This window comes from Delphinus delphis, chromosome 21 (genome assembly GCF_949987515.2).
Source record: "Delphinus delphis chromosome 21, mDelDel1.2, whole genome shotgun sequence".
NCBI classification, from domain to species: domain Eukaryota; kingdom Metazoa; phylum Chordata; class Mammalia; order Artiodactyla; family Delphinidae; genus Delphinus; species Delphinus delphis.
In genome coordinates, this window is record NC_082703.1 from 18217727 (window position 1) to 18235906 (window position 18180).

The 18180-nt window shown below is 41.7% G+C and overlaps 1 protein-coding gene across 3 annotated transcripts in view; it reads right to left on the reverse strand.

The window, feature by feature from the left end:
* Positions 1 to 16119, reverse strand: part of MTMR7 (myotubularin related protein 7) — a 101079-nt gene extending 84960 nt beyond the window's left edge. Inside the window, exons 1-2 of one of the 3 annotated variants that reach the window (XM_060001238.1) lie at positions 15581 to 16119; positions 14490 to 14643 (exon numbers count right to left, since the gene is read on the reverse strand). In XM_060001238.1, coding sequence (XP_059857221.1) covers positions 14490 to 14540 — 51 coding nt within the window. In that variant the 5' untranslated portion in view covers positions 14541 to 14643; positions 15581 to 16119. Of the gene's footprint in view, positions 1 to 9630; positions 10149 to 14489 lie in introns of those variants that run through there. The other 2 variants (XM_060001237.1, XM_060001239.1) reach the window with 2 other exon arrangements.
* Between the last annotated feature and the right edge of the window lie 2061 nt (positions 16120 to 18180).

Genomic DNA, 18180 nt, shown 5'->3' on the forward strand with positions numbered 1-18180 from the left:
CCTCCCCACCTCCCCAGTCTGAGGGGAAACAGCAGCCCAGTGGATGCTGCACTCCGAGCAGCTCTGTGTCCCAGATGAGGACACTCAGAGCATCATACACGCCAATCTTATAAGAGGGCTGCTAGCAACCCTGACCAACCTTTGGCCCCGAGGAAAATGTTGTCTTTATTACCCGGACAGCAAACAAATCTGCCCTTTGCCCAAGGGAGAAACCATTTCTCTCTTCCAAGGCTGTTTACTATAAAATCACCCTTGAAAAGATAACCTCAGAACAAAAGAACAGAAATGTTTACAGGAGAATTAACTGCCTCCCAACACTAAATAACTTATAATGCATCCACGCAATGTGAGACCATGTAGTTACAACAAATCACTTTTCAGAAGAATGTTTAATAAGGTGAGAAAAATATTTATGGTATACTGTGACATACAAAACACAGACTCTCACTCCCCAAATTACACATACACACAGGCACAGAGAGACAGAAAGAGAGAGGGAAAACAAATGTAATTTTGTTTTATAACACTTTTCCATTTTTATACAAAGAAAAGGGCTCACAATATACAAAGTTAACAGCAGTTCTTCTTGGGTATTGAGATTGTGCATGGCTTTTATTTTCTTTCTGCTTTTTTGAACTAAATTTTCTGTAATGTATTACCTTTTTAATCAGAAAAAAAGGGCTTTTAAAAAAATATACGTGGATATGACATCAAAAACACAAGTGACAAAAGAAAAACTGGGTAAGGTGGACTTCATCAAAATTCAAAACTTTTGTGTTTCAAAGGACACCATGAAGACAGTGAAAAAAAACCTGACAGAACGGGAGAAGACGTTTGTAAGTCATATATCTGATTAGGGACTTATATCCATAATATATGAAGAACTTTTGCAACTCGATAATTAAAAAAGACAAATAATCCAATTAAAAAATGAACAAAGGATCTGAATAGAGAGCTCTCCAAAGAAAATATACAAATGGTCATTAAGCATATGAAAAGATGCTCAAAATAATCAGTCATTAGGGAAATGCAAACCAAAACCATGATCAATACCACTTCACACCCACTAGGATGAATAAAAGAGACAGACGATAACAAGTGTTAGCAGGGATACTAAAAAACTGGAACCTTCACACATTGTTGGTGGGATCTTAAAATGGTATAGTCACTTCCAGAAAACAGACTGGCAGTTAAATCTATATACAAATATATATACATACTATACACACACACACAAACAACAATTATTGAAATGGAGAAAGATATAAATAGATAATTGAGGAAAGTAATAAAATAGTCAATAAACATATTTTTGAAAATGCTTCAACCTCACTAGAAATAAAAAAAAATGTACCATGAAATAACACAGTGCTATTCCCCCTTTAACAAATATTTTTCAAATAATTAAGCAATGGTACAGTGAGAAAGACACTATGCCCTATTTCTGAAAATTGATATATTTTTGGAAAGTCATTAGGCAACATATATTAACCATAAAATTGTTCATCTTCCATGACACAGTAATTCCATCTAGGGCTCTAGCCTATATGCAAATAATAATTAATAAATAAGATATTCTTCATTATATTATTGGAACAGCCTTATGGGGAAATGGTTAATGCGATAATGACATTTCCATAGGATAAAAAAATCACATAGTCTTCTAAAAAGCATATTTTCAAAGACCACAATAAGGTAAATGAAAAGAAGCACACTACAAAATTGAATTGGGTGATCCTAAATTTCTAAACAAGCAAATAAAAAGTGTGAGTATTCATGCAAAGAAAAAAAAATATCAGAAGGAAATATACTCACATATTAACAGTGGTTAATTTCCATATTCTTCCTATTAAGGAATTAAAAGTAAATATACTTTTATAACCTGAAAGTGTATACTTTTTAAAATAAAGATGAAAGAGATAACACTTAGTGCCGATGGTATAATGACAGTGAATGACACAGAGAAAGCCAATCTTCTCATGACTCTACTGATCTCTATCACAGAGAGATCTTGCAAATGACATCACTATTTTCAAATGGGGGTATGGAATTTTGAATTATAAGCTGGTGAGTTTGACATTAAATCTAGGCAAGATTCTAAAACGGCTTCTTTAATGGAATTTTGTATGAACCTAGAAAAGGAAACTATCAGTCAGCAGGAGGATTCACTCCATCATTCGCAGGCTACTCAGTTTTTTCTTTGACGAGCTGTTTGGAGAGGTGATGGAAGCCAAGTTTATCAAACGGTAAATGGCACCAAGCTGGGGCAACTAGTGTATCTGTTATCAGGATGGAGAACCTGAGAGAGAGGGTGAACTTAAGCTACTAAGAAGTCACATCTGCCTAATTTAGCTTCTTCCCTGGATAAGATCACGGATGAGGTAATAATAGAGGGCAAGGCTGTTAAATAGTGGATGGTACCCGACTGAGAGGAATAGCAGATGTATATCAGGATCCAAAAACAGTGTTAGGGATTAAGCGAGAAGCTAAATCCAATGAGATAACATTCAACAAAGCTAAGTGTAAGATACTATCATGCAAGGAAAAGACAGGGGAGACTTGACTTCACAGCTCAGTGTGTGGAGACCACTTTAGGGCTCTCTTCCACAGGCCGCTGAGCTGTGGCTCGAGGATATTTAAATTTAAAAAATAGTTAGCAAACTTTACTCTCTCCCAGTTCAACAAAACCTGAAGTAATCATATACTTTTTTTAACTCATTGAGTAAAGTAACCAGGATATAAAGGGACTTAAAACCAAGCCACTGGTTGGTTGCCAGAAAAGCAGGGCTAAGCCAACTACTTAGGTGAGAGGGAAGGATTATGGAGGTGGTGGCATCCTAGGAAATCCTCGAAGGGCCATTTCCTGGAAGGAGGGTTGATGTATTGGGGAACATTCCAGGGGACAGAGCTAGACACAATTACTAAAAACTACAGTGAGCCAGATTCTGACTCAATATAAGGAAAACTTCCTACTGGCTAGAGCTGTCCATGGTCAGCGTGGATTGCCAAGGGACACAGCAAGTTCTCAGAATCAGAAGTAGGGAGCTCGGGCCAGCTGGGCACTGGGCTCAGAGGAAATTCAGACAGGATTCTAGTCTATTCTCCCCTCAGATGCCTGAAACACGTTCATGTCTTTGCTAACGAGAGTCATCCAGACTCTGCTTAAGACACATGTAATCCTTCAAGAGATAAACTAATTTCTCTTCTATAACAGGTATAATTGTGGTAAAGAACTTCTCTATACGGAGCCAAGACCTTCTCCTCCGCAGTCCCTTCATTTCTGCTCGCTGGGACTATAAAGAGTTTTTCTAAACCCTGGACCATAAAGAAGCTTTCCAACACTGAAAGATATCACGTAATGAGAATCCTTATAAAGACTGTTCCTACTCTCATCATTCCACTCTGGGCAATAATTAATTGAGAAAACTGTACCAGGTATTCTCCTAGGGGCACAAAACCCACATCCCTATGAGTGGATACAGTTTAAGCAAACCCTACTCAAATGAATAATATGCAACCATTAAAACAATAAGTAGGGAGATGACATCTGAATAGAAAATATATATACAAAATAATGGTGGGCAAAAATTTCAATAAGAGAGCTAAAGCATGCTATTTTCAACTATATAAAAAGGGCATATTATCACAAATTAGAATTGAATTTGGAGTGATGTAAATATAACTTCATCTCATTAGGTTGTTTTTCTAAGAAACTGTTTAAATGTATAACAATAAAAATCTATACTCCCTTTCTTTTTTTTTTTTTTTTTTGGGGTACGCGGGCCTCTCCCTGTTGTGGCCTCTCCCATTGCGGAGCACAGGCTCCGGACGCGCAGGCTCAGCGGCCATGGCTCATGGGCCCAGCCACTCCAGGGCATGTGGGATCTTCCTGGACCGGGGCACGAACCTGTGTCCCCTGCATCAGCAGGCGGACTCTCAACCACTGCACCACCAGGGAAACCCTATACTCCCTTTTGATGTAAACCTAACAATAAAAATCTATACTCCCTTTTGATGTAAACCTCTCTCTTCACCCATTTAAACAATTAGTCCTAAAGTGCCTAGGTTCTGAATACTACATAAATCATTCTAGATTATTAGATGTATATTTAAAGAAAAAAGATTTAGTTGTATAATATGTAAGATGTACTCATAAGTTTCCTCAAATATTAAAGTTACTATATGACCCAGTAATTCCACTTCCAGAGATACACCCAAGAGAACTGGAAAGTTATGTTCTCCCAAAAAACAAGTATATGAGTGTTCATGTGCAGTGCTATTCATAATAAACAAAAAAGTGGAAATAACCCAAATGCCCATCCACTGACGAAAGGATAAACAGAATGTGGTATATCCACAAAAAGGAATATTATTCTGCAATAAAAAAGGAATGAAGCCCCAACACCTACTACAAGTTGGATGAACCCAGGAAGGGTTATGCTAAATGAAGCAAGTCACAAATGGCCACAAATTATATTACTCATCTATGTGAACTGCCCAGAATAGGCAAATCTAATAGAGACAGGAAGTAGACTAGTGCTGCCAAGGGCTGGAGTAGGGAACGAGGACTGACTACTAATAGGTACTAGGTTTCTTTGGGAGTGATGAAAATGTTCCCAATTAGACAGTGGTGAGAGGTACACCACACAAATATACCAAAAAACACTGAAATGGGGCTTCCCTGGTGGCACAGTGGTTGAGAGTCCGCCTGCCAATGCAGAGGACACGGGTTCGTGTCCCGGTCCAGGAAGATCCCACATGCCGCGGAGCGGCTGGGCCCGTGAGCCATGGCCACTGAGCCTGCGCTCCGCAACAGGAGAGGCCACAAACACTGAAATGTACACTTTAAAATGGCTAAATGGTGAATTTTATGTTATTTTAATTCTGTCTCATTAAAACAATATATAATGACAAAAGACATATCATTATATATATGCTATATATTTTATAAAATATATTGACATCCACAAGTACTTAATACTATTAGAAGACTGACAATATGGTACCTAGCATGGGTACAATGCACAAAAGGCCTGGATTACTAAAGAAAATATTAAAAACTGAAGGGCTGAAATTAAGAATCACTCATTCCTTCTATTATCCAATTCTTAATTTATTTACTGTGTGCTTACTTGGTGCCAGAAACTATGTTAGATGCTGTGGATACAGGGGTGAACAAGATGTGGTCCTCACCTTCACAGGGCTCCTGGTCTAAAAGGGGAGCTTGACATGAAACAAATAATCACTTGCATATATATATAACATGTATGTAACAAGGGGCATAAGGTGAAATATGGGTTCCATGACAGAATATATCAATAACAGGCAGCCCTGATTTAGATGGAGAATTGGGCAATACCTTCCTGAGGAAATTATATTTAATCTGAAACTATGAAGATGAGACATTTAGGCAGGTGAAGAGCAGGGGGATAAGAGTATCCTCTGGATGGAACAGCAATGCAGAAGTCCTGAGGCAGAAAAGAACCTGTCACATGTGAGAAACCCACGAAGGCTAGCTGTGATCAGAGGGTGGTGAGTAAGAAGACGACTGTCACAGAATGAGGCTGAGAAGTAAACATGGGTCTGTCCAGGCAGGCCACTCTGGGGATTCTCACTCTATATCCTGGGTACAAAGGGAAGCCACCCAAGAATTTCAGCAGGGAAGTAACATGACCAATTTGTGTCATAAAAGCATCACCCAGGCTCCCTCTGTGGAGGAGGGATGGGAGAAAAGCAAAGAGGAACCAGTTAGGAGGCTGTGAGAGTAACGGCTCAGGCCAGGGATGGGGGTGGAAAGGAACAAAAGGCATTTTCAAGGTCTATTTGGAGTTTTGGAGGTCATCACATATTCTATTTTACAACTCAAATTTACATGTGTGGGAAAAAAATGTCTTCCAGAAAGACCAAAACATAAAAAGTAGAGATTACTTCACCAGGTTCCTAGACACATTAGCATCTATCCGATACTAACCCAAACCCTACAAAACACTTTAAGTTACTTCTAAAAGCCCTGAAGGCTTTATATATAACTAAGTAACACATGAACCCAAATTATCCCTAAGTTTCTTGCAGGGTTTTTTCTTACCAGCAAGTCTTCAGAGTGGCAGAGAAAACCAGACAGAGAAGTAGAAACAAAAAGTTCACTGTGATGCAATACAGGTAATGCTTGGTGTCCTAACTTAAACCCAACTGCAAACTAGCTCCTCCCTGGAACATTTTCTTTTTCTTATACAGGAACCATTCCGGGAGAGAAACATCCTGCTTAGTATACGCTCTGTTAAAGGCTTCTGTTAAACACACACACACACACACACACACACACACACGCACGCACGCGTGCGCGCACACACACACACACACACACACACCAGCAAGAAAGATGTGCAAAGCATCCAGATTATACATGGGTATCTCTCTCCTTACACTGCACTCCAGAGACTGAAGCAGAGTACAGAGGCTGTGATGATATCGCACAGCTTACAAAGAGTAAATGAATGACTTCACTGTAATAGGAAAACAACTGTACATTATACATGCATTTCCTTTCCTCTTAAAATAAACCCCTGCCAGCCACATGGTAAATACACTTCAAACTCGAGTGTATACCCCTCACAAGCCACCTAAGACGTGAAATCGTACAATATAAGACAAGCTATCTATTCAGCACCCCCATGATATAATGGAAGCCCAGAACAAAGACGAATATGACCATCAAAAATTATACATTTTACAACACAAGCTCTGTAAGTAGTACGGTCCCTTTTCATTTATACTGTGAAAATTAGTATTGCACTTAAAAATGTAAAATGAAATTGTTTAAAATACCGAATCACTATGTTGTGTAACAAGAACTAACGCAGTGATGTAGGGCAATTACACCTCAAAACAAACAAACAAACTCATAGAAAGAGAGACCCAATCTGTGGTTACCAGCGGGGCAGGCTGAAGGAAGGTGGTCAAAAGGTACAAACTTCCAGTTATAAGATAAATCAGTACTAGAGATGGAATGGATAACATGATACATATAATTTACACTGCTGTATGTTATACATGAAAGTTAAGATAATAAATTCTAAGAGTTCCCATCACAAGAAAAAATTTTTTTCTATTTCTTTAATTTTCTATCTAAATGATGATGGATGGTCATCAATTTATTGTGGCAATCATTCTATGATGTATGTAAGTCAAATCATTATGCTGTACACCTTAAACTTATCCAGTGCTGTATGTCGATTCTATCTCAATAAAACAGGAAGTGAAAAATAAAAATTTTTTAATTGTTTTAAAAATGTAAAATAAAATGATACTGTTTAACCTCAGGGAATCATGTCATGTCATCATTTCTATCTTTATCGCTGTTAGGCTTTCAGCATCTTTGAGGGAGTAATGATTTATTACAATATACCATATTTACACAACTGCCTGACAGCATCTCCAACGCTCCTGCGTGTTAAGACTCAGCTCTTCGGGCTTCCCTGGTGGCGCAGAGGTTGGGAGTCCGCCTGCCGATGCAGGGAACACGGGTTCGTGCCCTGGTCCGGGAAGATCCCACATGCGGCACAGCGGCTGGGCCCGTGAGCCATGGCCGCTGAGCCTGTGTGTCCGGAGCCTGTGCTCCGTAATGGGAGAGGCCGCAACAGTGAGAGGCCCGCGTGCCACAAAAAAAAAATTAAAAAAAAAAAAAAAAGACTCAGCTCTTCTAAGAAGCCTTCCCTCACCCTTTATGGTAGAGCTGATCCTCCATCCATTGCCCTCTCTGCCCACTGTCCCTTGTACACATCTCTCTCCAGATTTACAACTGCCTCCGTTCCAGGCCAGGAGCTCCCTGGTCTGGAGCTTCACAGAGCTCACACAGGAGCTTCTCACAGGAAAGGTTCTCCAATGCTTGTGGAATGAAATGAATGAATAACTGGATTGGATCCCCCCCCGACCTCTGTAGCTTTTAATTTTTTTCCACCTGCATTATCCTAAACGTTCATGACTCTCAACTCAGTGAAATTTCAGACAATTATCCATTTCCCCCCATTTCCTTCTGTTTCCTGACAGAAGATTTATGGTACAGGGTGTTTATGAAAACGGGTTTTAAGAACAAGTGAGAATATTGCTTGATGTTCAGGTTTGCACACATGGCTTTGTAGAGAATGAGTTTGAATAAGGATGAGAAAAGGCCTTTACTCCCAAAATTCATATTCCATAGGAAGAAAAGCACTCAGTGTCATGTCACCCTATCACTACTGACATTCACATCAGACATCATTTTTATCAAGAGCCCCCTTCATCATGACAAAGAAAGGATGCCCCTGGCAAGGGCAGAGGGAGTTCATGAGTTAAATTCCTCATTCCAGAATAAATTATTTAGCACCACTTAAACCCTGAAAGCTCTGAGCCACCTATCCTGCGGTTTACGGCACTCTCCTCTAAGTTTACAATTTCCCGATTGTGAAGCAACAATTTAATTCCATGGTGCAAAATCAATACAACTTAACTTTACTGTTGGAACTCACATTATGTGGCAAACTGAAAGATTTTATTCTTCCATTGACATAAGACAATCGTAAAGCTGCCTTTATAAAGAGAAACCATTCCGGAATTTAGGAATGAATTTTTCTTACTGGACTTACTGCACAGCAATGGCCCCATGAGATGAATACGATCCCTGGGGCCTCCTAAGTTCCGCCCACTCAGGCCCAGCTTTGACTTCACTGTCAGGACCTAGATTTTGAACAGGAGATCATCCCGGAAACGCAAGGCGCTATAGTGGTAGTAACAAGAGACAGCCAATAGGTTCCTGAAATAGGTTTTGTCACTAATTTAGGGTTTTTATCAGGAATGTCGATCACTTTTTTCGCTCTAAATTTTATTACTAGTACAACCATGAATAGTAAGGTTTGGTACAGGGGTCAACGTTTCCAGTGTTATTTAACTGAAATGATCTGGGACCAGTCGCTTTTGTTGAGTTGGCAAGATCTGGTGTTGTTTAAAACAGACCAGTGGACGAATCTGTAAGCTGCAACCCACTGGAAAAGGCAAGAAGATGGAAGGATTGATAATATTCAGCCTACAGCGAACACTGATCATCTGCTCGGTGCAAGGTCCACTGCAGCTGATAGCCTGAGGACCAAGAAGCAGAAGGGCGAGTTGGGCGGGTCTGAACCCTTAGATTCAACAAGCTTCCCGAGTGCATTCAACGCACCTGCACGTAACTCGTTTCCTTGCACCTGTTATTAGGAAGGCTTGTTTCTCTTTCAACTGCTCAGAGCAGCCAACAGAAAAAAAAAATTTTTTAAAGCAGCAACCTAGTGCTAGACCAGAAGGAAGCGTTTATCAGCCTATCAGCAGCCCCATTACTCTACTGGCAGTTAGGCTTCCCTCCCGTCCAGCCCTCTGTCCACTGAGCATCCCCAAGGACAAGAGGTTAGATCCAGCAGCAGCCAAGGCTAGGCCTGTGAGGCAGCAAGAGGAAGCCCAGCCTCCCGGCGAAGCGGGAGAGGCTCCGGCGCCGCCTCCTCCCTCGCTCGCTCGCGGTGCCAGTTCGGTCTGCGCCGGACAGGGAAGCCGGGCCTCCAGCCGGCTCAGCATCCTTCCTCTTGCTCCCGCTCTCCCTCCTCCGCCCGCGCCCGTAGCACCAACCTTGGGCGTGCGGATGTGCTCCATGGCGAGCCCGCGTCTGCTGGTCCCGGGCGGGTGAGGCCTCACGCACCTGCGCGAGTCTGCAGCGCGGCGAGAGGGACGCGGGGAGGGGGCTTCGCGCCCGGGAGCGGGCGGGTCTCGGGCTTAGCTCCGCCCTCAGGTGCGGCGGCGCCCGCGCGAGGCAGGCGTGCGGGGCCCGGGGCGCCCGCGCGGCCCTAGAGCGCGCGGTCCTAGAGTGCGCGTCTCTGCGCCACTGCCACCTGCACCGCCTGTCGCCGCCCCGCCCCGCCCCTTGCCTGGCTGCCTGGCTGGGGTCGCGGAAGCCAGAGCCGCTCGCTTCCTCTGAAGAAGGGCAGCCAGCGTAAGACTGTCGGGTTACTGTTCCCCGAGACACAATGGGGGCCTTGCGGTGGGTGTGGCCTCTTGAGGAGAGATGGGACCGAGCGCTGCTCCACACCGCCCATGGGCTTCCTTCCAGAGCGTCCCAGGATAGGTGGGACTTCAGGGTGGGGCGGGAAAAAGGCTGCCACAAACACTCCAGATCCAGTGTGGCCTGTTGGGCCCTGTCTGTATATTTCATCATAGGCGGCAGAGCATTTGGGATGAAGGTGGAAATAGCAACAGTGTTAGCGCCCGAGAAAGTGCTGTTCAGGCAGGCATCTCACATCAACCTGTGACTTTACCGTTGGAAGAGACACTTTCCCTTGGCACAGTACTGGATGCTCATTTGACATCTTCACTTAGCTCTAACTAACTGAACTGTAAGATATAGATAACAAAGCATCCATTATAAAGCATCATTCTTCCATTTATGATATTAAGAGTAGTTGTTGCCACTGTTAGTACTAAGCCATTTGGAAAAGCCAAAGGGAAGAAATGCGCGCCACCCACCCCCGCCTTTTTTTCTTGCAAACCTGTGTGTAAAGGTTTACCATAACTAATTATTTCATAAAACTCTTCGTAGTTCTTAGAATAATATCTATCCAATTTTTTCCTAGCTCTTACTCATCTCTCTTTTACCTGGATTGTAAATTCTTTGGCTGTAGACATTGGTTTTTTTTTAATCTCTTTTTGTCCAGTCCATGGTAGGCACATTGCAACCTTCCAAATAAATGTTTATTTAATCAATACAGTATTGCATTTTTCAAATTTCCAGGTCCCCTTCACATATCTTTTATCATTTCATCCTCCTTCCACTCTGGGGGGCAATTAGGACAAGTTCAGTAAACTGATGTTTGCATATGGCAAAACTGACCCAGAGTATAATTTCTTGTTACTAAAAAACACCAGGAATAGCGTCAGGAGCACTCTGGTTCCAATTCAGCCTCTGACCTCATTCCACTTATTAGGATAAGTTAACACAGAATAAGCTAGAAATAAAATAACAATAGGGAAAAAATTCTCTATAAGTAAACATTTGGGTTTGAACTAACAGTTCTCTGAGGAATCCTCCTTGACTTGACCCCCAGCCCCGATCGCTATCCAGCTTATTAGATCACAAGCTGTGTTGACCCCAGACAGCCACTCTGCTCTTTCTCACTTTCTCTGCACTGCCTCATGCCCCCATGTTTCACAGCTTCTCTGAACCACCACCCAGTGGGGCAGAAGAGATTGAACAAAGCAGCAAGAGCTGGTGGGCAGTGGAGTGAGAGAAGCTAGAATACACGTTGATCCTAAGTAGGGCAGAAAGTGAAACCAGCCATTCATTTAGTTAAGAATCACTGATATTAATTTACTGACGGTCATGCACAAGGTACCATGGCAGATGCTGGGAAATGGAAGGGAGACCCAGAGGAGGAGGATACCAAGTTCCATAACAGTGATATGGATAACACCAAGGAAGTGAAAAGTAGACCAGTAGGATGGCAACAGAGCATGTGGAAATGCCAAAAGTAGCCTCAAGGAGATTGACCTGCTTCCTACATTTTCCATGTTAATTATATGGAAAATAATAGGTGAACTCAGGATCATATACCTAATGCCTAAAGTTTGCTCCTGTTGCATTTGTTATGAACCAAGGGTCATGTGGATAAATGTTGCACCTCTGAGTGTTCACAGAGCAGAAATCTCTCCATCTGGCACCAGAACCAAGAAGTAAGAAGGGGAGAAAAAAATGTATTCTTCTAACACTGCGTGATTTGCAGAGGGATCCGCATCCAGATTTATAGCACATCAATTTACTTTTTACACCACAGAGTCACTTTGCCCAGTGGGTTGGAAGATGGCTATTTTTTTTTAAGCTAGCATTTGTGAATCCTGGATGGAAAATTCAACAAAACTATTTTCACCATCAAGCAAAACATCAGACAATAAGGTTAAGACCTAGTTACCTGCATATTCGTCAAACTACTTCTTCCCTTGACAGCACACAATATAGTTGCCCTCATTTTACCTTTAGTGCTCATGCTTCAGTGCTTTTCTACCTCTGTGAAAATGGTAGATATTTAATTGTCCTTTCCCTCACGGGCACACAGGAGACTATGCTTCCCCACTCTATTACTGTTGGGTGGGACCGTGGACCAGGGCCGTGGAAAGTGACCTGTGTCATTTTGAAGCCAAAGTTCTGCAAAACCTCTGTGGCCCTCCAGCTTTCTCTTCCCTTGCCTTGTTCTTTGGAGATCTTATCTTGAAATTATAGAGAAAATAATGATGATAAATTCACTCTGAGTATATAATGTGACTGTGGCCACAAACTATTCAGCATTAGATTGACATGAAGAGAAAAACAGGCTGTTTCTCCAAGTCATTACTTGGAAGGGAGCTACTCTGAAGTGTCACAGCAGATTCTTTTGAGTGAAAAAAACAGCTTTTTGTAGCGGTGGTCGTTGCATGAAGCCACTGAGATTTAGAGGTTAAGTTTTGTACCTACCCTCGCCTATGCTGACATTCTGAAGAAGGGACTCTGAGAGTCAAAATAATATACCTCCTGTGTCTCTGATCTTTTCTCAAGGGGGTTGATAATGTCATTAAAGAGGTCTGATGACACATGTCATCTCCAAGACCTCAACTTTATCGTGTGTTACCAAACTTCTTCTGCAGAACCTCTCCTTAAGAAATTTTTATCACACAGATAGTCTAGTTGCAAATAATATTACTATAGGAATTTTTATATCCAAACTTGATGTTCACTGGGAACTTCCCCCAATGCTGTGCTCTTCAGTGGCGTGAGGAGATGTGGAGGCTTATCAAACACTGGCAAGACTTTTTCTAGAATTCTTACTTTTCTCCTGAGGCAACTAAAACTTCTGATTTGGAGTGAAGCCAAGAACTCTTTCCTCAGGAGGGTAGCATTGCTAACAATTACAAACTCAGTAAAATCCTATTCAGCACTGCTAAGCCTCAGCGGTCCACAAGGATATGAGTGGAGGAGGGCACCCATCTCTATACAAGCCAAGCCTCAGCTAGAAGCAGGCTAGCTACCCAATAGGATAGGGTTAGAGCCGCATTTGGGGCTCTGCCTAGAAAAAATAACATCCTCACCTCCAGGATTTTTATAAAGCCAATGATGCCAAATACCAATGTCTTCTTTGGCCTCGCCCTATGCCAGACATAGAGAATAAGCACTCTGTGGATTGCAGGCAGCTCTGCCCTTTTTCTAGAAACCAAAGGGGACACTCTGGACCAGCATAAAAGGAGCTCTTACTCTATGAACAGGCCAGGTTTTAAAATAGACTCGCATATTTTGTTCTCCCTCCAAGAAGGCACATCACTCAAACACAAGTCTGTATCCTCAGAGCACTTACTGTTTATTCCCTTCCCACTGCTGTCCCTTCAACCATCATTTTGATGCAGACAATTCCCATGTCAATATTTCTACTCCTAAATTCTCTCCATACCTCACATATGATATTTCCATCCACCTGTTGAGTACCTCCACATGGATGTCCCATCAATGTCACAAACTAGGTATGACAGACAGGCCTATATTCAAGTCACAGCTGCAGCATGGGCTAGCTGTGTGACCTTGAACAAGTTTTTGACCCCTCTCAGCCTCAGGTTTCTTACCTGTAAAATGGAGATAATGATAATATCTGTATTACTTTCTTTTTCTCAAGTTGAGGAGTAGATATCTATATAGAGAGAGATAAATATCTATGTATATATATCATTATTTCCTGTTTATTTGTATATGCCTGAGGTAGTCCAAAATAAAAAATAAAATTGATAGCAGAAAATGGGGCATAATTACACCTCCTTCTTAGGATGGATGTGACAATTCAGTGAGATCGAGCATATATTTTGTGACTAATATTTATTGATTGTCCTCTGTGAGCCAAGCACCGAGGATAAAGTGTGAACCAAAGCAATCACAGTCCTGCCCTCAAGGTGCTTCTGTCTAATAATATCAGCTACTATTATTATTATCATTATCTTCCACCTGATACCAAACCTCCTGTTGACGTCATTATTTCTTTTGTTAATCTCAATCACTCAAGTTCAGAGCCTTTGAGTTGTTTCTGGCTCATGTCCCTCACTGGCCCCCATACCCAGACAGATGCGGATTCCTCATCCACAACTTTTCCTCAGCTGATCCTTCCCCTTCCTTTCTCACTGCCATTGCTCTAAGATCCTCATTGCTTCTTCCTGGCTGGAATATTAGCGTCTGCTGCCGGATCAATCCTCATGAAAAGCAACTCTAATCATCACTCTCCAGCTTAAAAACTTTCAGGTGGTTTACAATTGCCTTTTAATCAAGTACCATCTCCTTATTCTGTCATTTAAGGCCCAGTCACATCCTACCTTTCTCTTTCACAAACTCAGCAAAGTTAAGTCACTGGCACTTAGTAGGTGCTCAATAAATAGTTTTTGAATGCATCACTTAGTCAACCAATCACTTTCTATATCCTGCATTTACTTACCTTTATGTCTTTGTTCATACTATTCCTGTGTATCAAATCCCCTAGGTTCATTTCAAGATTCACTTCAACATTCCCTCCAAATGCAGTTCTTCCAAAATAACTCTTGTCTGTTCATTCCAATAAGCAGAGATCGTCATAAGCAGTTTATTTTCATCTGGAAGTGTAATTTTATGCATCTCTGTCACAACTTATCCACAGGGGACCTTAATCAGTCCCCTGTTCCAAGAATCACGCTGGGTCACTACACTGACAATGTCATGCTGGTCGGATGGAATGAACAGAAAGTTGCAGGGGTCCAAGATGCCCAAGAAAAACACACATGTGTCAGAGGATGGGAGATACATTCTGGGGAAATTCAGGGTCCTGCCATCTCAGTGAAGTTTCTAGGATCTGCAGTGGTGAAATAGCTTCTCCAGCATGAAAGGCAAGTTGCTTTGCTTTGCGGCCCTCTAGCCTATTATAGAGTTGGCCATCAGGCCCACCAGCTCTGACTGGGGCCTTGGGTAAGAAAAGGGTCTCTAGCTGATTTGAGTTGTGGTGGAAACAGATCTATGACAGTGGCTTTTTGACCCCAGCAGATCCAAATACGAGGAGGTGATAAACATTAAATGAGGTCATAAGGGTAGGGCTCTAGTCCAATAGAACTGGTGCCGTTATAAGAAGCGGAAGAGATCTCTCTCACTCTCTCTCTCTCTCTCTCTCTCTCTCTCTCTCTCTCTCGCTCTCTCTCTCTCTCGCTCTCTCGCTCTCTCTCTCGCTCTCTCTCTCTCTCTCCCTCTCTATCATATGAGGATACAGCAAGAAGGCAGTCATCTGCAAGCCAGGAAGGAGAGCTCTCACCAAAAACTTGGGGGACCTTGATCTTGGACTCCCCAGCCTCCAGAACTATGAAAAATAAATTTCTGTTGTTCAAGCCACTCAGTCTGTAGTATTTTGTTATGGCAACTCAAGCTGATGAATACAAATACATAGAGTGGTTTGCACTGATCCCAACTTGACACAGATATTTAGAACAACATAATTTATGAAATGTAAATATTTCAGGCTTCAGAAACTTAGGAATATAAAGGCAATCACATGAATATTAATACCTAAAATCTCAACAGCCCTAAGCCTCCATCTTCATTATATAGAGTCCTCTTCTTCCTAATACTTGCAGAGGAACCAATGTGTATGCACAGCCAGTCCTGGTGGCTCCCTGCTGCATTGCTAGCCAGGGCAGGATCCTGCTGCAGCAGACGCAGTGAGAGGCAAAAGATGCTGCTGCTCTTGCTGCTGGGAATCTGCTGTTCTCGATGCCAGGGAAGCTGTCATGCTGCCTCTGTCTTCTGATTCAAAAATCAAACTTGCACTCAGTTTGGAGGATTTCTCACATCAAAGATGTACAGTATTCCAGAGTATAAGAGTTTTCTCCTTTCCCCACCATTGTTCCACTCTGGGTCTTCGACAGCTTCATTCAGTGCCAATACTCAACTGAGACTTCGTCCTCTTGTAGTCCGTCACTGCCATTGTCAACACTGCTACTCTGTGGTCATCGACACCTACACTGCTGAAAACAGGCTCTTCTCAAAGTTTGTGAGATTGTGAAGCCGCTATCACACTCCAGCGCGGGACATCTGCCTACGGCAGATATTCTTGTGAAATGAAAGGTAAGACCTTCTTATGAAGCTCATTTAGGGTTTGTCCAAAGCAGAGCTCCTGGGTTGCCAAGTGTCAGAGTTCACAATCTGTCAATACGTGGACATTGCCGTTTTCCACCAGGCGCCGAAATGGAATGTTTCTGAGATCAGTCAGAACCTTGGACGCAGAACCACCACATTCCCTTTCCGACATCAAGCCCTGATGCTAGGACGTACCTTTTATTTTGATCCCGTTTTCAGTCGTGATGAATTTCTCTCTCTTTGGATGGAGTTAGGTTTTGTGGGGCAGGTTGATATCATCACAGGCTCCGTAATTCTTCAGATTTTCGCAAATATCTGTGCAGCATTCAAGTTTTTGTAAATTCAGGATGTTCTTCAGCTCCCATGAAAATAACAGTATTCCAACGGACCCCTAGGGGACAGGATTCTGCCTAATCCAACAATCTGGAAGCATCTGAGCTCTAGCTCCAGTCCACCCAAGACTCCCTGTCACATTTTGTTTGGTGAAACATTAGAAGCAATAAATATCAAAAATAAATAGAATTTTGGACTTCCCTGGTGGTGCAGTGGTTAAGAATCCACCTGCCAGTGGAGGAGGCACAGGTTCGAGCCCTGGCCCGGGAAGATACCACATGCCACGGAGCAACTAAGCCAGCACACCACACTACTGAGCCCCTGTGCCACAACTACTGAAGCCCGTGCCCCTAGAGCCGGTGCTCCACGACAAGAGAAGCCACCACAATGAGAAGTCCGTGCACCACAAGAGTAGCCCCCGCTCGCTGCAACTAGAGAAAGCCTGTGCGCAGCAACGAAGACCCAACGCAGCCAAAAATAAATTAATTAATTAACTTTTAAAATAAATAGAATTTTAAAATAAAATGTGGCTTGGCTGTATGTGAAATACTGTATGAGCTTGAAAGTTTTTTTCCCAAAGGATACTTAATGACATAGAAAGATGCTCATAACAAAATTTTAAGCCAAAAAGCCAGATACTAAACTGTATATACAGTGTGATCTGAGTTGTGTTTCAAAATGTGTATGTGTATATGTGAAAGTAAAGAGAGAAAAAAATAGAAGAAAAAAACACAGGCATAACAATTACATCTGGGTGTAGATTTGTGGGTGATTATAATTTTATTTTTTATATTTTACAAATATTTACACTGCACATTTTAATAATTACAAAGAATGCGTACTTTAAAAAGGTAATTTCAAATAGAAACAAGTAATAATAATCACATCATAGTGTCAAAAGTCAAAGCAAATATTTTTGTGGAGAAAAAATTTATTTTGTTTTTTTAAAAAGACTACTGAAGAGTTGAGAGAATTTTAAGTGTATACTTCCTAAAATTTCAGGTCAAAAATAATCTTTCTGAAAAGTAATCATTTTTCAAGGATAAAATCCGGATTATTTTCCATAAGGAAACAATAAAAACAATATCCCAAGTGTGTAACAATAGCTGGAAAAAGAAAAGAGGAGGGCGCTCCCTCCTGACTTGTAAGGATTTTAGCAATGCTGTTTTTACAACCAAAAAAAAAAAAAAAAAAGCCCCAAAGATTTTTCTATGAAGTACAATCAAGCTTGGAGGAATGTTCTGTGCTTAAAAGCCAATGTTATATAAAAAAATTACTTAACTGACTTTAACTTTTAGTAAAAAATCTGAGATGTATCTTTGGTGTTTGGGTCATACGTAATTAATAAAACTTTATCTTAATCCCCTTCTTTTTAAAATTTAGATGCAGATGCTAAGTATTGGCAAAATGCATATGAACATAAATCTCATAGCCAGGACAATCTGAGACTCTTAATAAACAGATGTAAAAGTTGTTCTTGGGTTACACTAGGGTTTCTTGTGGAGATAATGAGTAATTTTGAATGCTGGCTCTGCAAGGGAATTTTTCCATCTCTTCTTTGGCAGAGAGGATATTTTTGTAAACAAAATCAGTGAACAAGATTTGTGCAAGATGGTGAACTAAACACGATTTGATCTGGCTCTAACTGGCTGAGAACCACCTATGTTTGCATTTGGATTTGGCAGATGTGATTGACT